This window comes from Mastigoproctus giganteus, chromosome 3 (genome assembly GCF_048544385.1).
Source record: "Mastigoproctus giganteus isolate SK-2022 chromosome 3, ASM4854438v1, whole genome shotgun sequence".
NCBI lineage: Eukaryota > Metazoa > Arthropoda > Arachnida > Uropygi > Thelyphonidae > Mastigoproctus > Mastigoproctus giganteus.
Genome location: NC_143577.1, coordinates 239662768 through 239683838, shown reverse-complemented (window position 1 = coordinate 239683838; position 21071 = coordinate 239662768). Strand labels below are relative to the sequence as shown.

The 21071-nt window shown below is 36.6% G+C and overlaps 1 protein-coding gene across 2 annotated transcripts in view; it reads left to right on the top strand.

The window, feature by feature from the left end:
• LOC150088925 (piercer of microtubule wall 1 protein) overlaps positions 1-21071 on the top strand; it is a 55714-nt gene that overhangs the window by 22372 nt on the left and 12271 nt on the right. For both annotated transcript variants that reach the window (XM_090370957.1, XM_090370958.1), the window contains exons 3-5: positions 5007-5178; positions 15088-15174; positions 18556-18692. In XM_090370957.1, coding sequence (XP_090227083.1) covers positions 5007-5178; positions 15088-15174; positions 18556-18692 — 396 coding nt within the window. The remainder of the gene's footprint in view (positions 1-5006; positions 5179-15087; positions 15175-18555; positions 18693-21071) is intronic.

Here is a 21071-nt window from a genome sequence, read left to right as displayed (position 1 = left end):
ATATGTCCCTGCTTGGTTATTATACAGCAGGCCCTCGTTATAATGCGGTTTGCTTTATACTGATTTGCTATAATGCTGTTCTTATATTATAAACCTGTATCTGACTATTAACACTGTCACAAATCACTATAACGCTCTTTTACCAGCGTACAGATTACGTTTTTGGCATATTTAACGACAATGTGTTTCATCTGATGGAGTTGATAACTTGAAAATGAATAGCAAAGCAGCATTAAAACATTTCCCACGCCGACTTAAGAAATTTTCCCACACTCAGTGAAATTTGGTGGGCTACTGAACCCCTGCATTATCGCAATAATGTTTCACGTATATTGCGATGTGGCAGCACACATGCATACCAATTAGATAGCTTGGATTTTGTTTCTGTCTGGGAATCTAAGACAAATAAACATCGAAGATGTAAATGGAGATTTATTTTATTTAAACTTTCTATACACATTTATGTTATGCTAGTTAATGAATTTTAGTATGATCTATTATTATATTTTATATTATTTATTTTACATTATGTGATAAATTGGGACAAATGACGTCCCGATTTGCTATGATGATTTGCTAATCGGGATGTCCTGCAAAATTCGGGATGGTTGGTCACCCTAGTAGGAAGGGAGGATGGGTTATGCTGTTAGTTAAGAAACATAAAATCTAAGGAAGTGCATCCAGTTGACATGGGTGGACAGTGCAATATTGAGTCTGTTTGGTGTGACATAAACACTACGAAAGGGAAAATGAGAGTAGGAGTGTTATAGGCCTAATGACTGATGAGTACGACGGATAGTTGTATAGAGAAATAGAATGGGCCAGTCAATCAGAATGTCTTGTAATGGGGGATTTTAACTTTCCAGATATTAACTGGAACTTGTGGTTGGTCACTCGCACGCTAGCAAGACTTTTGTGGATTTATTGGAGGATTGTTTTCTACAGAAACATGTTCGAGGGGCAACCAGAGGGAGTTTGTTTGTTTGTTATTTGGTTTTGAGGAGCATTAGCAACTAAGGCCATATTGCTCTGGGGATATGCGGTGGTCATTCCCTGACCTTTCCGCATCCTCCGTATTTGGTGGTCACGGGCTCAAACCCTGGTCTAATCAAGAAGCGTGTGCTACGCACTGCTGCTCCTGCCCACCTGGCTACAGAGGTGCCACACAGGGAGTAATACTCTTCATCTGATTATCAGCAGTGATTATTTATGCATAAAAAATTTGCAGATAAAGGAACCACTAGGTGACAGTGATCATAGTGTACTGATGTGGGATTTACTTAAAGACATAACTACCATCAAGGGTAAAGGTTTTGTTTTCGTAAAGATGACTACAGTAGTCACAGACAGTTTGTAAATTCTATACAGTGGGATCAACTGATGATGTTGTCAACTGTGAATTCTTAATGGGACTCTTGGAGGCTACTAGGCGTTTCATACCAACTAAGAAATACTGTTCAAGGTTTAGGCCTAAATGGATATAAGATGAATTAATGAGACTCGTGGCAGAGAAGAAAAATGCATGGGATGCATATAAATTATTAGGGTTCACAGAGGCCTATGGCAGATATAAGGTAGTCTGTAATCAAGTCACAAAGGAGGTTAGGCAAGCAAAGGCAGATTACGAGAAATCTTTGGCAAAGGATGCAAAAAAAACCAGCAAAGGTTTCTTTGCTTATGTAAACTCTAGAAGGAAGGAAGGGGATGAATCAATTTGGTCCACTTAACATAGAGGTTCGACTATTGATGATCCTGCTCAAATAGCTCATAAACTGAATGAGTATTTTGCATCTATATTCACACATGAGGAGTTATTCAAGAAGGCAAAAAGCCAGAAGTTTATCAAACTCTAACAGGGAGCTAAGTGATTTTGTAATAACTAAGAAAAAGGCACCTGGGGCAGATGGAATCTATCCAGTTATATTGAAGGAGGCAGCAAGGGAAGTAAGCAAACCCTTAGCCATAATTATGAGAGCATCCTTAGAGTCAGAGGAGGTCCCCATGGACTAGAGATGTACAAATGTATTCCCAATTCACAAAGGGGGTTCAAAGGGTGACACAAATAATTAATAGACTTGTTAGTTTAACTTCTGTTCTGGGGAAAATAATGGAGTCACTGGTTAAAGAGGTGATACAGAATCACCTAGACAAGACTGCAGTAATAGTTCAGACACAGCATGAATTTGTTAAGGTGAAGCCTTGTCTGACCAATTTGATTGGATACTATGATGTGGTCAAAGAGGAATTGGATGCAAAAAATAATTTTGATATCATATACTTGGATTTCAGGAAAGCTTTTGATACTGTTGCATATGGAAGACTGCTTTACAAATTGGAGCGGTATAGCATTAAGGGCAAGTTGCTGCAATGGATAAAGGGATGGTTGAGTGGGAGATGACCAGGGCGGGCGCTAGGTTGGATGTCACCTGCCTGCAAAGCTGAAATGGGCACCCCCAAACATATAAACTTCATACTAACACTTCGAAACGGTGTCCACCTTGTCATGGCGCCCGCCTGCAATGCAGGCCTGCTTCTGCTGGCCCTGGAGATGACAGAGAGTGGTAATCAATGGACACTGCTCTTCTTCGTGGACTAATGTTATTAGTGGAGTCCCCCAGAATTTGGTGCTGGCCCCATTGTTGTTTTTTGTATTTAACTATGATATTGATGAAGGTATATTAGGCTTAATGTCCAAGTTTGCAGTTGATACCAAGGTTGGCATGGTTGTTAGTGACAGTAAAGATAGTATGCTACTGCAACAGGATCTAGAAAAGTTAGGCAGATGGGCTGACAAGTGGAAACTGAAATTTTAACATTGACAAAGGCAAAGTACTGCATATGGTTAGCAGTAACCCAAGAGAAATGTACCAACTGTGTGGTACTACACTCAGGGAGGTGGAGAATGAAAAAGATCTGGGGGTGATTGTGCAGTTAGATATGAAGTTCTCTGAGCAGTGCAGATGGGCTGCCAGAGCAGGTCATGAAGGTGAATATACCTTTGTATAAGGCAATGGTCAGGCCACACCTTGAGTACTGCGTACAGTATGGAGGCCTCATTTTAGGAAGGATGTAGAGTTGGTAGAACGAATACAGAGAACGTCCACAAGATTGGTGAGAGGAACACAGGGGTGTGCTTACGAAGAAGGCCTAAGTTTTGCAAGTTGCAGCATATGGAGATTAGGCACCTGTGAGGTTATCTGATTGAGATGTATAAGATCTTGAATGGTTTGAGCAGGCTCAATTCTGACAGGATACTTCCACTTGTTCAGATTAAGAACTTGAGGGGGCATAGATTTAAACTGATGAAAGACTTGTAGAATAGATGTGCAGAAGTTTGCCTTTAGCTAGTGGGTAGTTGATTGCTGGAACAGGCTTCCATCTGTTGTTGTGGAAGTTGATAGCTTAAATAAATTTAAGGTTGAATTAGACAAACATTTGGAGTGAAATGTTTCACATCTTCCTTGAAAGTACTGATCCATGCATGCTGTCACTTTTCGATTTGAAAAGCAGTTGTCCACTGGGGTCACCAGCACTGATTTGTAGTATCAGAAAATTCTCGAGCATATCAAGATAAGCAACACTGATCTTTTTTTTTTATGAAAAAAGAAAAGTCCATAAACTTTCTCTGAACTGAAAGAATAAAGCACCTTGACTTTCAGGCTATCACAAGCACTCACCTGGTTTTTTTGTCCCAAACACAAATGTCATGCATGTTGACAGCCACTAAGATGGAATGTGGATTCACCACTGAACACGGTATTCTTGAGTAGGTTGTTTTCATCATCATGCCTTGCCTTGCCTGCATCTCCACACAGAATTTGGTATGCTTCCTTTTGTAATTGCTTGCACCACTTGATAGCGGTAAAGCTTCAGCTGCAAATGTTTCCATAGTACTTTCCAAACAGTTGGTAATGGCAGACCCAATTTGTGACTTGCACATGTTGATTTTCTCAGGATTCTGAGGAATGTACATCTTATTTCCTTTACTGTTTCACCACTCACACTTGTCCTGCTATTTTCTTGCATTGAGTTGCACATTATCCCATATTCACTGAAGTTCTGTCATGCAAAATGATACACAGAAGAAATTCTGTGTATCATTTTGCATCTACATGAATGCAGTGATGCAAGTGTACCTATATACCTGCCAAGTGGTAAGTTTGTCCACTAGCAAGAGGGGTGAAAGCACCACGTTGCCAGGAACCAGGTATCCCATGAATTCAGTTCTTTCAGTGTACATGTTTAAGTGTGGTACTAGCCCATGTAATTATGAAGAATCCTGCCAGAATTTCTTCTGGGTGGAGTCGTCATAAAATTGTCCCTGAATTGTTGCTGCCTTTGTTTCCTCAAACCAACAGGCTATCACAAGCACTCACCTGGTTTTTTTGACACTGGTGAAATCTGCCATTTTGTTGATGCCTCCAGTGACTCTTGTGGGGACAGACAACTACTAATTATTCAAAAAAAAAAAAACCCTTCATTATTATTGCTATTCTTCCATACCACTATATATCCATTCATTTTATCTACAACACTGCCATCAGCATATGAAGTTGTTAAGCTACTTTGTAATAGCTTGGTATTGCAATTCACTATGAAAAGGTCAAGCACTGGTATACTACAAGCAGAATTCAAAAAACCAAAAACATTTTCAGAAGTAAAAACAAGATCAGTGCTATATCATCAGGTTTTTTATGATTAGTGAGACACCACTAATACATTAAGAACATACATGACACCAACCACCATCCTATTCATGAGAGAACTTCAAACCCATCGAACTAATGTTTCTTTTTCATGTTTCCTTTTGTAAATTATATTTTCCAGAAATTGGAATATAATGTCAATAAGTTTATTTTGTCTTCTCACTCTATTCATAGTAATGGTGTACAGTGGGTCAACAGCTTTTTGTTTGGGATTACCATAAAAGAAAGTTTGGTACTTTATATATAATGATAAAATTTTATATTATTTCTGCATTTGCTTATTGTAAATTGTTATTGTAGAAAGATGTTGCCAGTCAAACAGAGCCTCCTGATATAATAACATCACAGCGCCCACCTGAACATGCTGAAGTTCCAAAACTGAAAGATAAGGAAGAATTAAAAAAAGTCACTGGTCCAAAGACTTCTGATTACTACCAAACAAAAAATTTGCCATATAAATTTGAGCACCCTGGTAAGCTTAATTTTAGTTTTATGAATTTATTTACCTGTGAAATGTAATTAAGGTGTGTTATATTTGCATCCAAAATCTAAACATTCACAGCAAACTAAATTGATAGTCATTTATCTTTATTGTTAAACCTTCGGCCACATGTGAGGTAAATATTCATCCTGTAACATGTTTAACTTTTCTTGCATGAAAATATAGTATATGATTCCTTCAAAACTTAAATTTCCTTTCAGATATAATCACTGGCAGTTTTTGACAGGGTATGATCAGCAGAAATAGGTTTTTCTGTGATTAGTAACAGTATATACAACTGGGTTTTACCATAGTGATGAATTTAAGTATAAGCAGGAAAATTGGCTGCCCTGTTAGTCCTTAAAACTGAAATTACAGTTTTAAGATAGGGTTTTTTTTTTTTTTTTTTTTATGTGAACCCCCCCAAACATCAGAGGTATTAGAACCTATAGTACTTAGTACCGTGCTTGGGTTAAATAGGAAAAGGTTTCCTTCCCTAACTTTACAGGTTAGGTTAGGAAATAATAGGAAAAGAAAGAACGATTCTTTATATATATATATATACATATCATAACGTTAGTCAATCACTTAAGACTATGATGTTATCATCTATTATGTTCATGCATCAATCAGTACATCATCTGTCATACCTACATGTCAATCAATATATCGACTTCTATATCACGCACTGTCTGTTTATCGAGAATGCAGTAGTGGGAAACTAGTTTGTCCAGTAAGTTTGCCATGCTTCTCATGTTGGCTTTCTTTACCTTCACCTGATAAGGGTACAAGACCATCTCGATAACAATGGTATCCTTAATGGATCACAGCTTGTGTACATGAAGGAAAGGCCTTGCCTGATCAGTATGGTAAATTACTATGATAAAGTTATAAAAATTGGGATGCAAGATACAACTGACATTATTTACCCTGATTTTAATAAAGAAAATTGGAATAACTGATAAGCTCCTTCATTGGATCAGGGATTGGAAAGATAGGAGATAGAGTAATCATAAATGGACATTCTTCATGGTGGACCAGTGTAGCAAGTGACACACGTTGACATGACTTCCTGAGGGAGTACATTATGTTCATCTATATGGCTTTTAGGGTATAAATACATCCTATTGTAACCTTCTGTTCCTAGTTTTTCTGAATTAAACTGATAGGGAGAACAGGAGCTGTCAAAATTTGTTGATGATTTGAAGGTAGGAAGGGTGTTTAATGATCAGAATCATCACATGCTGCTGCAAAATGACTTGGATTAGTTGTAAAATTACATAGAAAGTTTTATGCTTCTAAATTTGAGGTTTTTGCATCTGGGGAACAGAAATCCAGAAGTTTTATATAAGCTGGGGAGAGAAGTTAAAAGTGGTTTGGGAAGAAAGAGACTTAGGTGGCTGTGATACAATCAGATATGAATTTAACATGCAGTGCAAGCAGGTGGCTTAGAAGGTGCTTGCTGTCCTGTCTATGATGTATAGGGCCTTTGCAATTAGGAAAACGAAATTCATAAAAATTTAAAAAAAAAATATGTAATAAGTCAGATCTATTAATACAAATGTATAATGTATAATGTACAATTTGTATAATGTCAAAATAATTTATTCCAACTTTAAGTAATTTTTAAACAAGTATTAATAATATGAAAAAAAGAGTACATACATCACTGAGGATATGGTTGCATCTTGGAGCATAATTTCCCAAATTGTGGATTGAGTCTGGAAATGGTCACCTAAAGATCTTTTTCTATGTCCACCAGAGCATGATATTTTGTTTTTAATGCTGCAATGGCTGAGTATCCTGTCTCGCATAAGTAAGATGTGAAAATTAGAACTTCCATTGCTTTCTTGCTGAGACCATGGTACTGCCCTTCAACACTTATCCAGAACTTCACTACTGACTTCTTGTGAAACTTCATTTGCAAAGAAATATCAGAGATCATTTCAATGTGCCTTTCTTCCATAGTAAACTGATTACATGGAGGAGAAGCAACTTGAAAGTGGTCTCTTATCCAGTTGTATTTGTCACCCACAGTTTCTGGAAAGTACTAGGTGAATTGGGATTATTTAAGTGTTGTTTCATACATTGTTTAATTTCAGTGAAGTTGTAGATTGTTGTCCTCTACAATATCATTTTATTGGGGAAACGTGTCTAAACTAAATATGAATATCGGTAGCTGTTAGTCAGCTTAGAGACATAAACATCGGTTTGATTATCAAGAAACTGTCCATTTCATAGAAATTAATATGAGTTTGACTTATGTTGGAAACATGTTGTTTTGGCACACTCTGTCAGTTTTCTTTGGTCATATACTATTATTAGCCATATAGCTCAAGGAAGCCTGAGGCTTATGCTGCACCAGCCAAAAAAAAAATTTCTGAATTACCCTGAGAGAGAGAGAGAGAGAGAGAGAGAGAGAGAGAGAGAGAGAGAGAGAGAAAAATAAGAGTCAGAAGTAGAAAGGAAGGAATCACCAAGAAAGAGAAGAATGATGATATCCAGCTCAGGACCCTGGGTGTGCCAAGCCCATACTCACCACCTGGGGAAATACATTGTCTATTCAAAACATTATGACTACCCCCATGTTTTAGCAATTGGCTGTTCATCCCTGCCTGGTGGTACATGTGCCATGGTTAGAACCAGTACATGTGATACTGCAATGTTTGTGCGTGCAGTCCATACAAAGTTCTTGATCAACATGGGCAATGGGTATGATATGACAGACTTTGAAAATGGAATGATTATAGGGTACTGGTTCAAGGTTGGTATTACAGAACAGAAACTGCGAATCTTTGGGATGTTTGTGGAGTGCTGTAGTTAAAGTGTTCCAAGAGTGGATGAGCAGTATACAGACAGAGTTTTCTGGGCCAGTGGCAGGCACCTATGCCTCATTAATGGTTCTAGTGAATGTAGGCTGCCCCATCTTGTGTGAAGTGATAGAAAATGATGGAATGGCTAACCGTGGACTTTCACTAGGGGATGACCAACAGTGTTTCTAAGACCCATGATCCAACAAACCCCTTTTTATGGTCCTCTGGAACAGTTGCTCAATCAAAGGTACTTTGGCATCATTGGATAATGACCCCGTTCAGATCAGTTGATAACTGGGGAAAAAAGTAGCCTTTTCCAATGAATTACATTTCCAGCTATGCTGTGTGAAATGCAGAGAGAGAGAGAGAGAGAGAGAGGGGGGGGGGCAGCAAAATCCTAGTCCAACAAAAATAGGCAGATAGCGGCAGTATTTTGTTGTGGGGAATGTTTTCTTGGAAATCTCTTGGAGCCCTCATATCCTTAGACTGCACTCTGAATGCTAAAAACTACCTATTCATTGTGGCTGATCAGGTATAGCCTCTTATATATAGGACCATCTTATAGGAAGTAATTTAGTGCCATCCAGGAAGACAACTCACTGTCTTCCCAGATGGCACAGGTGTGCTCCAACAGGATAATGCACTCTGTCACATTGCTGGTATTATTCAAGTGGTTTACCAAACACAAAAGTGACTTCCAGGTGCTATCTTGGCTGCAGAATTTACAGGATATGAATTATGTAGAACATTTGGTGTTATGTGGATTGGCAGATCTGGCATTTGGATCCTCCACCATGGACTGCCATATGAGGACGAGAGTTTCCAGTGCGGACGTGCCTTTCTGCCGCTCTTGGAACAGAGAAGTTTTTTCTGATTTATTTTCTGCTTTATTAGTTTAAATTGACATATTAACTTATTTCTAGAGTAGCTTTATATTCCTATTTACGGTACTTAAAGTTAAAGTAACTTAGATAGAGATTTGTAGGTATTACTTAGTATCGGAAAGGGTATCAAATCCACGTGTTTACCGTTCATAAACAGCCGCCATTGTTACGTGAAAATTAATCAGTAAAATCTATTAATCTTGTCGAACTTCATTGGCAATTAAATTGTACTTTTAACTATACATATAACCACTTAGGTTACGGAACATAAATAATTAGTAAAAATAAATAATTAATACATAACTTGATACGGAAGTTATATAAAGGGATTTCGTAGATAACACTCGTTACTGAAACGCGATACAGCATATCCGGAATTCGATAGCATTAGCTTTGTATAGTATAGTGCATAATATAATATTGTCAATTAATCAGTAGATCTATTAATCTTGTTAAACTTCATTGTCAATTAAATTGTACTTTTAACTATATATATATAACGACTTAGAGTACAAACGTAACAAATAATTAATACATACTTGATACGGAAGTTATATAAAGGGAACTCGTAGATAACACTCGATACTGAAAAATAAATATAGCGTTATAACTGTGTTAAGATACAAGTTTAAGGTTTTAATTTTGTTCTGAAATTGTAATTTTATTGACATTTAAATCGAAATCATGACTCTGACCAGAGCAGCAAAGCAAAAGGCGCAAGCTAATGGGAGTGCTGTGACTCAGGGGAGAACTGAGGGGGGCAGTTGCCCTCTGAATCACAGCCTTTTAAGATGCACTGTTTGCTTGATGTTTGCGGAGCAATCGGGTACGGGACATGATACTGCCATGGGGGATGTCTTTGTGTGTGCACGATGCAAGGAGTGCAAGGAAATTAGGCGACAACTCGGCATTGTTACGGGCCTATATCAGACCTTGAAGGACAGGGTGGATGCCCTCGAAGGAAATAAATTGAGGGGCCCATCAAGCTCTCAGCTGCCCACATCAACGCCAGAGCTTGCACTTGGTCATCTTGCAACACAGAGGCAGCCCCCAAGGCAGAATGCGCTGGTCCCACAGGAACTAGTAGTTGTTGGTGACTCTATTGTTAGGGAAACGGGGAACATGCTTTGTAAAAAGGATAGGTGGAACAGGACCAGGGTATGTCTGCCAGGGGCAAAGGTTGATGACGTTGTAGAGCAGATATCATCTTTTAAGGGCACAAAAGGTGATATAGTTGTACACGTTGGCACTAATGATATTAAGAGTAGGAGACCAGCGGAATTACTTAACAAGTACAGGTCACTGTTGAAAAAAAGCCGTGAAGTAGGGTTGAATTTGAAAGTGTCTGCAATTCTGCCCAGACACGATAGGAGGGAGTATATGATGAGAGCCTTGTCGATCAATTCGGCCCTGGAAAGACCGTGCAAGGCTCAAGGGGTAGAATTTTTTTCAGCCTGGAATGTACTTGTTAACAAGAGAGATTGCTTCTACAGGGATGGGATACACTTAAATAGAAAGGGTGCAAGAATATTTGCTGATGCTATCGAGGCAGTGTTAGGTGGGTCGGAAAACTGCTAGCTTGGGGGGAGACAAAGACTAATGGATTAACAGTAGCCACTGGCAGAGGTGAAAGAGATTCTTGCACTGCTTCTATTGGAATGAGCAGAAGCCTGAAAAACAAGAGGCAGGATATTTCAGAGACTGTTGGAAGTCATTGCGGTACAAGTAAACACATGGGTTGTGTTAGGGTAGCTAAGAATAGAAACAGGTGCATGTATACTTGCGTGTACACCAATGCTAGGAGTTTAGTAAATAAATTTGAATTTGAGGTATTGCTCAAAACATCAAAGGCAGATATGGTTGGGATATCAGAGATGTGGTGTCACACAGATATAAGGAATGCAGAACTGGAATTTGGGGAGTACAATGTGTATAGAAAGGATAGACAGGACAGGAGGGGAGGAGGGGTTATACTGTTAGTTAAAAAACACATAAAATCCAAGGAAGTGAAGCCATGGGATACATACAAATTAATGGGTGACATGGAAGCCTATGATAGATATAAGTTGGTCTGTAACCAAGTCACAAAGGAGATTAGGCAGGCAAAGGCAGATTATGAGAAATCCTTGGCAAAGGATGCAAATAAAAACAGAAAAGAGTTCTTTACCTATTTAAACTCAAGAAGGAAAGGGATGAATCAGATTGGTCCACTGGATGTTGATGGTTCAACAGTTGAGGATCCAGCTCAGGTGGCTAACAATCTAAACGAGTATTTTGCATCTACATTCACACATGAGGAGTTATTCAGGAAGGGGAATGTCGTAGGTGAAGTAAACATTGGCAGTGAGCTAGATTATTTTCTAATAACTGAGAGGAAAGTGGAGGAGAAATTGTTGAGGATAAACATAAAAAAGGCACCCGGGGTGGATGGGATCTATCCAGTTATATTAAAGGAGGCAGCAAAGGAAGTAAGCAAACCCCTAGCCATAATTATGAGAGCTTCTTTGGACTCAGGGGAGGTACCCATGGACTGGAGATGTGCAAATGTAACCCAAATTCACAAAGGAGGATCAAAGGCTGACACAAGTAATTATAGACCTGTGAGTTTAACTTCGGTTCCAGGAAAATTAATGGAGGCACTGGTTAAAGAAGCACTGCAGGATCATCTGGACAAGAATTCAGTTATAGCTCAGACACAGCATGGTTTTGTTAAGGGCAGGTCTTGTCTGACCAATTTGATTGGATACTATGATGTAGTCACAAAAGAACTGGATGCAGGGAATAACTTTGATATTATATATTTGGATCTTAGAAAGGCTTTTGATACTGTTGCGCATGAAAGACTGCTGCACAAATTGGAGAATTGTGGCATTGGAGGCAAATTGCTGCTATGGATAAAGGGATGGTTGAGTGGCAGAAGACAGAGAGTGGTAATCAATGGACACTGCTCAACGTGGACTAATGTTATTAGTGGAGTTCCTCAGGGTTCAGTGTTGGGTCCATTGTTATTTTCTGTATTTATAAATGATATTGATGATGGTGTATCAGGCTTAATGTCCAAGTTTGCAGACGATACCAAGATTGGCAGGGTTGTTAAGGACACTACTGATACTATGCTGCTGCAACAGGATCTGGAAAGGTTGAGCAGATGGGCTGAGAGGTGGCAAATTAAGTTTAACATTGACAAATGTAAAGTACTACATATGGGAAACAGTAACCCCAGATCAACGTATCAACTCTGTGGTACTACGCTGACAGTGGTAGAGAATGAAAAGGACCTGGGGGTAATTGTGCAGGCAGATATGAAGTTCTCTGAGCAGTGCAGACGAGCTGCAAGAGTAGCTCATGGTGTCTTGTCAATGATATACAGGAATTTTTCTAGCAGGGACAGGGATGTGATTATTCCCTTGTATAAGGCATTGGTCAGGCCACACCTTGAGTACTGTATACAGGTCTGGAGGCCTCATTTCAAGAAGGATGTAGAGCTGCTGGAACGAGTACAGAGAAGGGCAACAAGATTAGTGAATGGAACAAAGGGTTGCTCTTACGAAGAAAGGCTTAAGTTTTGATTACAGAGCCTGGAGACTAGGCATCGGCGAGGTGATCTGATAGAGGTGTATAAGGCTTTGAATGGCTTGAGCATGCTCAATGCCGATGTGATTCTTCCTCTTGCTCAGAATAATCACCTGAGAGGGCATAAATTCAAATTGAGGAAGGACGGATGTCGGATAGATGTGCGGAAATTTGCCTTTAGCCAGCGGACAGTTGGTTTGTGGAATAGACTCCCATCGCTTGTTGTTGAAGTTGATAGCCTAAACAAATTTAAGGCTCAGCTGGACAGGTATTTCGAACGAACGGAGGGGTGAAATGGGAAGGTGGTTGTGTTTTTTTTTCTTTTTTTTTTTTTTTTTTGGCTGATGCTGAATAAGCTTGCTTTCTTGCATCATATGCCTCTACTAATGCTAATGCTAATCTATGGGATATGATTGTCGCAATGTGGTATGGCATACCTCCTGCAATGTTCAGAGGTCTTACATAGTCCATATTTTTTCATCTGGCAACAAGAGGAGGACATACTCACTATTAGTTAGGTGGTCATAATGTTTTGACTGGATAGCATATAGTGATTTTTTTTTTAAAGTGCTGGCTGTTTGAATGCCAGGTTTATTGAGGTTTTATCGTACTTTGCTTTCTCACTTATAATGCATTTCTCTGTACCTCTCAAGCTCACTCCTACAGTAACAAACTGGCAGCCAACAGACAAAAAAAATGGTACTAGACCAGCATTTATGGAATTTTAACCAACCTGGTTACTGTTTCCATTTCATGTGAGTGGTCTTTGTGTATTTGTCTGTTTTACCCTTACTAAAGATAGATTTTTTATTTAAACATATATCTAATTCCACTGGATATATGTTAAAAAAAAGTTCTGTTTATACTTTGTCACGACCACATAGGTCAGAGAAGTTTACAGTTAACTATTTTGATGTGAATATTATTATTAATCAACATTCAGCAACAGACGTGCTCAGACTGCAGCCAACTTAAACGTATGTACTATTGCACTTTCACATTTGACCACTTGGCTACATCAGCAAGTCTTTTCAACTCTTCTCACATTTAGATTATTTTCTGCCACATTCGTTGGTGTGCTCAGCTCTCTTCTTGTCGCGAAACTCAAGAATCTCTGTCTGCTTTTCTCTCTGTATCATTCCATCCCTCCTTACTGTCTGGTATTATTCTTTTGAATTTTCTCATTTAAATTCAACTTAAAGTTGAATTTGAGAATTCAGATATCTCGAGCACAGGAGCCAACAGAAGTTACATAAAAGTGTTCCACCGCAACTTATAATATAAGATTGTATCATATACTTTTGTTCTTCATAATTAATTACCGATCCTTTGTGCATGCTATTCCCATACAATTAAATAAATCATTACTCCAAATTATCACTCTATGTTACACATTTTTATGAGTCAACATAGAGTTAAGCCTTTAAAGCACTTCCAGAAAAGGTTAAAGCACTCATGAAAAGGCTTTAACTTTTCATGAGTGAGTTTCCCAAATCAGTGTGGGCTTCCTGTAGTGAGTTTTGATAGAGATGGAGTTTTTGGAGTGAGTTTCTTATATTTTGAAGTTTTGTTGAAATGAAGATGTTATACATCTATGCTTTCAAATATTAATTGCTTATTTTGACTTTATTGTCCTTTCTTCATTGAAGAAAAATTATTGTCAAAACTGAAACTAGATTTTAAAAAGGTCTAAAAAAAAATTAATACAAAAAAACCCTTTCTTTTTTGAATGAATATTATAATGAATTGAATTTTAAGTCAGTTTTGTTTTATTGTTACTCCTATAAATAAAGGAAATAATTGGGCAATTCCTCCCATAGTAGTCCATATAGCTCCTATTGAGAGAACATAATGAAAATGAGCAATAATGTAGTATTTTATGAAGGAAGATGTCAATTGTACATCTATTTGTGTATTACTTAATCCAATTTCATCAAAATGTGAATCTCAAGTTGAGAGAATTTAGGCTTTTGTTAGCCAAAATAGACAAGTAGCTGACAGACGTGACGTTTTCATCTGATTTTCAAAGCTATATTTTTATACTGCCATTTGTTAAAAACATGTCTACCATTAGTTGGAAACTCATAAGATGGCAGCACTTATTAGAAAAATTTCAAGGCAATTTGTACGTAAAAGTGTGTTGTTTGAAATGCTACAAATGATTTCAGAAATTTAAGTCTACATATGTATTTTCCAAGTCCACACATGAAAACCATAGATCAACATCGCTCCTGAAACTGTTAAAGAGACCACTTATAATAGTAGCCTGTTAATTGACTTGATATTCTACAATAAAAAATATTCTTGTAATTAAAAAGAAAAGAAAGTTGAACTGAATTCTTTATGTTGCATATATCACCATACAAAAATCAGTTAATTTTACATTTCCCATAAGATTCATAAAAACTTTTCAGGCACAGAAATGGATTTTAAAGCTTGTGGAGAGATTTTGAATTTTTAATAGAGTGATATTGTGAATTATTCTAAAACAAACAGTGATTTTTGAATGAAATAAGAATAAAACAGCAGAAATTTAAGAATTATAAAATATTTTTAATCCACAAGACTTGCTAACATACTAAATGTAATTTATAAAATGTTAATTTAAAACCCTCTATTTGTTTCCACAGGCACGTGGAATTATGGAAATCCAGTATTCACATGTACAAAGGATTCAGCAGAGAAGTATGCCTTAAAAGATGACCTGCAAGGACCAGGTAAGAATCACTTCTTTTGTCAGTCCACTAATAATAGCATTATCCATTATGAAATATATGCTTTCTTATATCTTTTTTAGTAGGTTTTCTGTATTTTGTTCTGCATACTTTCAGTCAGACAACAGCTGTATAGAAGTTCTCCCTACCCCCTGAAACTTAATTTTTTTTCAGTTTCTGACATTTTTTTCTTTTTAACCAGTTCACTTGAGAAAAGTACACAGCACCACCTGATTCTGAAATGAATTTCTTCAAATTTCCTTGAAAATGATGTCAAGTCCACATGATCAAATGAAATTCACTGTTTTTATAACAAAAAATACTAACCAAATCTATAGTTAAACCTTTGAGTCTGCCAATTTTTCTCTGCAAATATAGTAAAAACATTTGTGACTAGTTAGTGTGTAATTCCTCCAACGTTTATTGAGAAAGGCTTATAGAAGCGAGTTCAGATACTTCATTATCTGAACTCAGTACTTAACTTGAGCTGTGGGTTGTCCATGCCTGATTTGATCAATTCCTAAAATGTGAAACACTATGATCCTGGTTGCTGAAGAAATTGGTACCTTGTTTTTGAAAAACTAGATTGGTGTACAAAAAGTTAAGAAATCATCCATGTCTTTTTATGTATATACATAAAATATAATGCAATTGCATAAAATTTTAAGTGAAGTTTGATTCTGATGTAATGTAATGTCTGTATATGATGTCAAAATACAATTTTAGGCCTTTATGACATGAAAAGTAGGTAGGCTGTGAGGTACAATACAACAACAGCACTTAAACTGATGCAGGACAGAACATGTTCTGTTTTTTCTCTTTCTGTAGAATACAATGTGCATGTTAAGAACATTAGAATCATAGTATCTTGGTTAGGATTCAAACATATCAGATGTTTGAGAGATGTTTTAAAGTGTTATAGCATCTTGGGATGATCTTAACAGTGAAATAAGTCAGGTAACTCTCTCCCTCTCAGCAGATGCAGGAAAAGTAGTTTCAAGGCAAACTATGTGCAGAAGGCTTCAATAATAGGAACTCATTATGAAACGACCCACCTGAATTGATGCTGCAACACCTCTTTGGAATAGGAACTCATTATTAAACGACTCACCTGAATTGATGCTGCAAAACCTCTTTGAAACCAAGGCTAATATTCTCTTTACAGATGAGTGATTTGATCTTGAAATTGATTCTTATATTCTCATCTGAGAAGAATGTGGTTCCTTTTCTCTAACATCAGAAAAAGAGACCACTAACGAAGCAGTGGTTGCACCACTTCATATATTTTGAAGAAGGTACTTTTTTTCCCCTCCTGCCTCTCATGAACAATAATGTTCTTTCCACAACAGGTTTAGCTATGAATTTCTTTAAAGTGAATGCTCCTATGGAGTGGCCAGATCTGCTTACCCAAAAAATCTAATTAAACTGGAGCACATTTGTCTCCTATGTTAAGATCTCTCTCTCTTGTAGAAGGGTAAGATTTATTAATGTATGATGTTATCATTCATAATTATGAGTGTTGTTTGAGGTGCTCACAATCTGTATTAAATGCCTATAGAGGACTGGTCCCTCAGTCATTGTTTTACAAGTAGAGGCATATTTCTTTTCAAACTCAAAATAGTCTTATATTAATAATTTTCAAAAATAAATATTCAATACAATTACATACATACATTTTTTAAAAATGTATTAGGCTTTATGCATTTGGTAATCAGTATATGCATATTTCTTTCATGTACAAGGGTGGGTTAATAAGTAATGCACATGCACAAGAGGGGGATTTTTTACCCTCTTGTGTATGTGCCCAATTACCCATTTACACACCGAATATCATTTTACAGTTTTTAAATAGAGGCATATTTCTTTTCAAACTCAAAATAGTCTTATATTAATAATTTTCAAAAATAAATATTCAATACAATTACATACATACATTTTTTAAAAATGTATTGTAAATTAGGCTTTATGGTTATAACTTGACTTTTGCACACATACATTTGGTAATCAGTATATGCATATTTCTTTTGTGTACAAGGGTGGGTCAATAAGTAATGCACATGAGGAGGATTTATGATATTCATGTGTTGTACTATCAATTGCCCATTAACACACTGAATATCATTTTACAGTTTTTATAAGTGAGCCGTTTACGGCAACAGTGCATGATGGAGTTATGTTCAAATTGGATGATCAGTTGCCTACATTTATCTATTGAAAATGCCTGGAAGTCTATGGAGACCAGACAGTTGATCGAAGTAACGTCCAGAGTTGACTTCAGTAGTTTTGGGAAGGTAATTTCAACATTTAAGGACAAACCAATGTCTGTCACAAACAGTGAAAACGAACTCGTTGATGAGGTCATTTGAAATGAAGGTGCATAATCACCAGACAAATGATGGATGCTACAAAAGGGAAATGTTTTGACCATCATCAACAGAATGGGATATAGAAAATTGTTCTTGGTGAGTGTCTAATCTGCTCTCACAAGAGATGATGGCTGTGAAGATCTTCTGGAGAGGTTTGGTGTTGGAAGTCCTGAATGCTTTAAAGGGGTTGTGATGTGATGAAACATGGCTCTTCCATTATGACCTACAAACCAAATGACAATCCACAAAATTTCATACCCGACGTCATCTGTAAACAAAAAGCCAAAACTTCCAAATCATTGACAGAACTTATGGCTACCTTTAGGATCAGAATGTCATCATTTTTTATGGGAAGTGGAACAACCATTAACAAAGAAAGACGCTGCTTATCCTTGAAAAGCTTAATTGAATGGAGGGGTGAAATGGAAGTGTTTTTTTTTGGCTGATGCTGCATAAGCTTGCTTTCTTGCATCTAATAGATGCAAGAAATAATGCTGTGAAAACCAAGATCTGAACTTAATCAGCAGGACATCAAGTTTCATCAGAATAATACAAGGCAAGCACAGATGACACCCTCAAAGATTTGCCAAGCTGAGGTGGAGCATAATGCCTTGCCCACCCTATAGTCCTGACCTGACCCTATGAGATTTTTTTTTTTGTTTGATAGACTGAAGGCCTATGGAGTAAGGTGTTTAAGAGTGATATGGAACTCATTTCTGACATTAAACATTGGTATAAATGTTAGCCTCCTGATTTTTATCAACATGCAATCACTGCCTGAAAAGAATGCTGGAGGAAATGTAGTGAGCATGGCAGTTCTTAGATTGAGTGGTATTTTCACAAAGTTGAAAGATTTTATTTTACACATGTGAATTATGATTACAATATCTCAGATAATAAAGACGTTACAGCTTATTGCCATTATCTTTTTTTTTTTTTTTTGCATGTATGTTTAATAAAAATTTAATACATTATTGATTTTTTTTCCTTCCCCAATATATAAAAAATCCTATCTCAGCAAGCTGGATGAGAGGTTGGCCTCACAGACGACATCATCCTCTATTTAAAACAACATCCATGGATTATGGTGGTCAAGCACCAAGTATTCATACAGTGCCAGTTACCTACTTTCCATGCACAGTTCAATTTACTGAGGTATGATTTAAAATAAAGCACAAAGTTATGAATGTAAGAATTTAGAAATGTTTTACAACTTAATTTGCAAATGTTTTCTAATTCCATTGGCACAATAGTCATGCTTGTTTACTTAATTTAGTTCTCATAAACTTACTTTTCAACCAATATTTAAGAATTTTTGGAATGCCGCAGATGCCCGAATGTTGGTTTTTCCAATTGATTTCCCAAAAATTATAGCACAACAGATGTACTGTTTCAAATATAGTTGACAGCAAACATGTTAAACAGAACTTACTATATTTTAGTACAATTACGTGATTTTTTAAGATTTTATTTTTTTTCATATTTCCAAAACTAAATAGCCAAATCCATGCATCTTTAAGCTATGGCAATTCTGCTAATCTAACTTTCACATAAATGTTGCACCATAATTATGTGTGAGTTCCTACACTTAACATCAGTTTACTTTTATTTTAATTCAGTGGCACTGAATAAAATAACACATTGTAGGTACCCTTTTGTTAGCAGAGAGTCATTTTGAAGTTATGAATTTTTGTACACTTACTTGTATAAGTATAAAATACTACAGGCAACTCCTCTATAACATGGTACTTCTACAACACAGTTTCGCTCTAACCCAATTGATAAATTGCAGCAATCCTTGCACAACACGGTACCTATATAACACAGTTAGAATTTCAGCAAACCTTGGAAAGCACAGTACTTTTGAGCATCTATGCGGAGAAAAACCTACTATTATTATGTTGGATGCAATTTTTCAACATTTCCATTTTTTTTTGTGAATTTCTGCTGTTGACTTGCTAGTCGTTATGCAAAAAAAATTATTGGGAAATCTCCGTATTTTATTTTGTTCGGAAATCCCCATGTTAGGTTCTGTGCTGTTGAACTTGTGCTTGTTTGAGACCACAAAAAAAGAAAAAAAAAAAGACTTTGAAGCATTACTAACCTTAGTTCTTAAGAACTGTATTGGAATAATTTCTTTGTAGGAAATTAAATTCCAACCTTAAATTATGCCTAAGAAACAGGTATAATTTGGGTAACTGCCGATTTATTAAAAGAATGATTTCTAAATTGTTTTTTGCCAGCTGTGGAAAACTATTTAAAGCGAAAAAATCTAGTAAAAGTTTTATTTCTATTGGATAATGCTCCAGGCTATCCAAAAGATTTAAGTCATCAAAAATGTTGAAGTACTGTTCCTACTACCTAATACAACTTCTTTAATTCAGCCATTAGATCAAGGCATTATTTTACTTGATCTAATGCAAGTTAAAACTCATAACATCAGAAAATGTACAATGGATTTTGGAAAAAATTGATTCCGAATCTATTGAAGGTGATGGAGGCATGGAAACATTTCTAAACTGTGGACTGTATCAAAATCATAACTTTATCGCTTAAAGAAATAAAACCATCAACATTAAAACCATGTTGGAAAAAAAATGTATTGGCCAGAGTCAATTCTTTCAGGAAATATGGTAGAAAACGGAATCGGTGTGATAGTAGATATTGCTAAGAAGGTTTGATGATGTGACTACTGAAGATGTTCAAGAATTACAGGTAGAAAAGAGGCTAGCGAAGTTGATTTGGTGGAAATGGCATCGGAGGTAAACCAAATCAATTCAGAGGATGATAGCACAGATAAAAATTAAACTTTACACTGAAAAGCATGTGGGAAGGCATAAACTTAGCCGAGCAATTAGAATCTTATTTTCTGAATGCAGAGAGGAACAAAAATTTCAAAAGGGAGCTTCAAAAATGCTTAGCTTCATACCATGCAATTTACAAAGATTTATCAAGCAAAAGCAAACAAACATCATTATCTGACATATATATATCACAGTTTGTAAGACGTTTGTTCAGTTACTATTTTTAATAAAAATTAAGTTTCCGATAGTTATAAAATGATGTATTTTTGTTAGCTTTTGGATTGCAACTCCCCTCCCCCCACCTTTTTGTACTGGTTCTTAGTCCTGTATAACACAGTTTCGCACTACACGATATTTTATGGGATCCTAACTACAATGTTATACGGGGTTACCTGTATATCACAATTTTGTGCAAGTACAGTAGACTCTCGATTTTCCGGGATAGATGGTTAAAAAGCAAATCCCGGATAATCGATTTCATGGTTAATCCAAAAATACAGAAGTCCTTGACATACGTAATAGTAACATAAGACGTAACTTCTTACTTTGTCGAGTTTTGCGTACTCGGGAATGACTAATAACATATTACTACTATATTATTACTGACAAATCTGAATTCGGCACGATACTTGTTAATGTTTGACCATTTTCATACATTCTTATTAGTTTAATATTCTGATCCAAATCAATCGCTTTCCTTTTCTTGGTAGATTTACTAGTATTGCTGTCA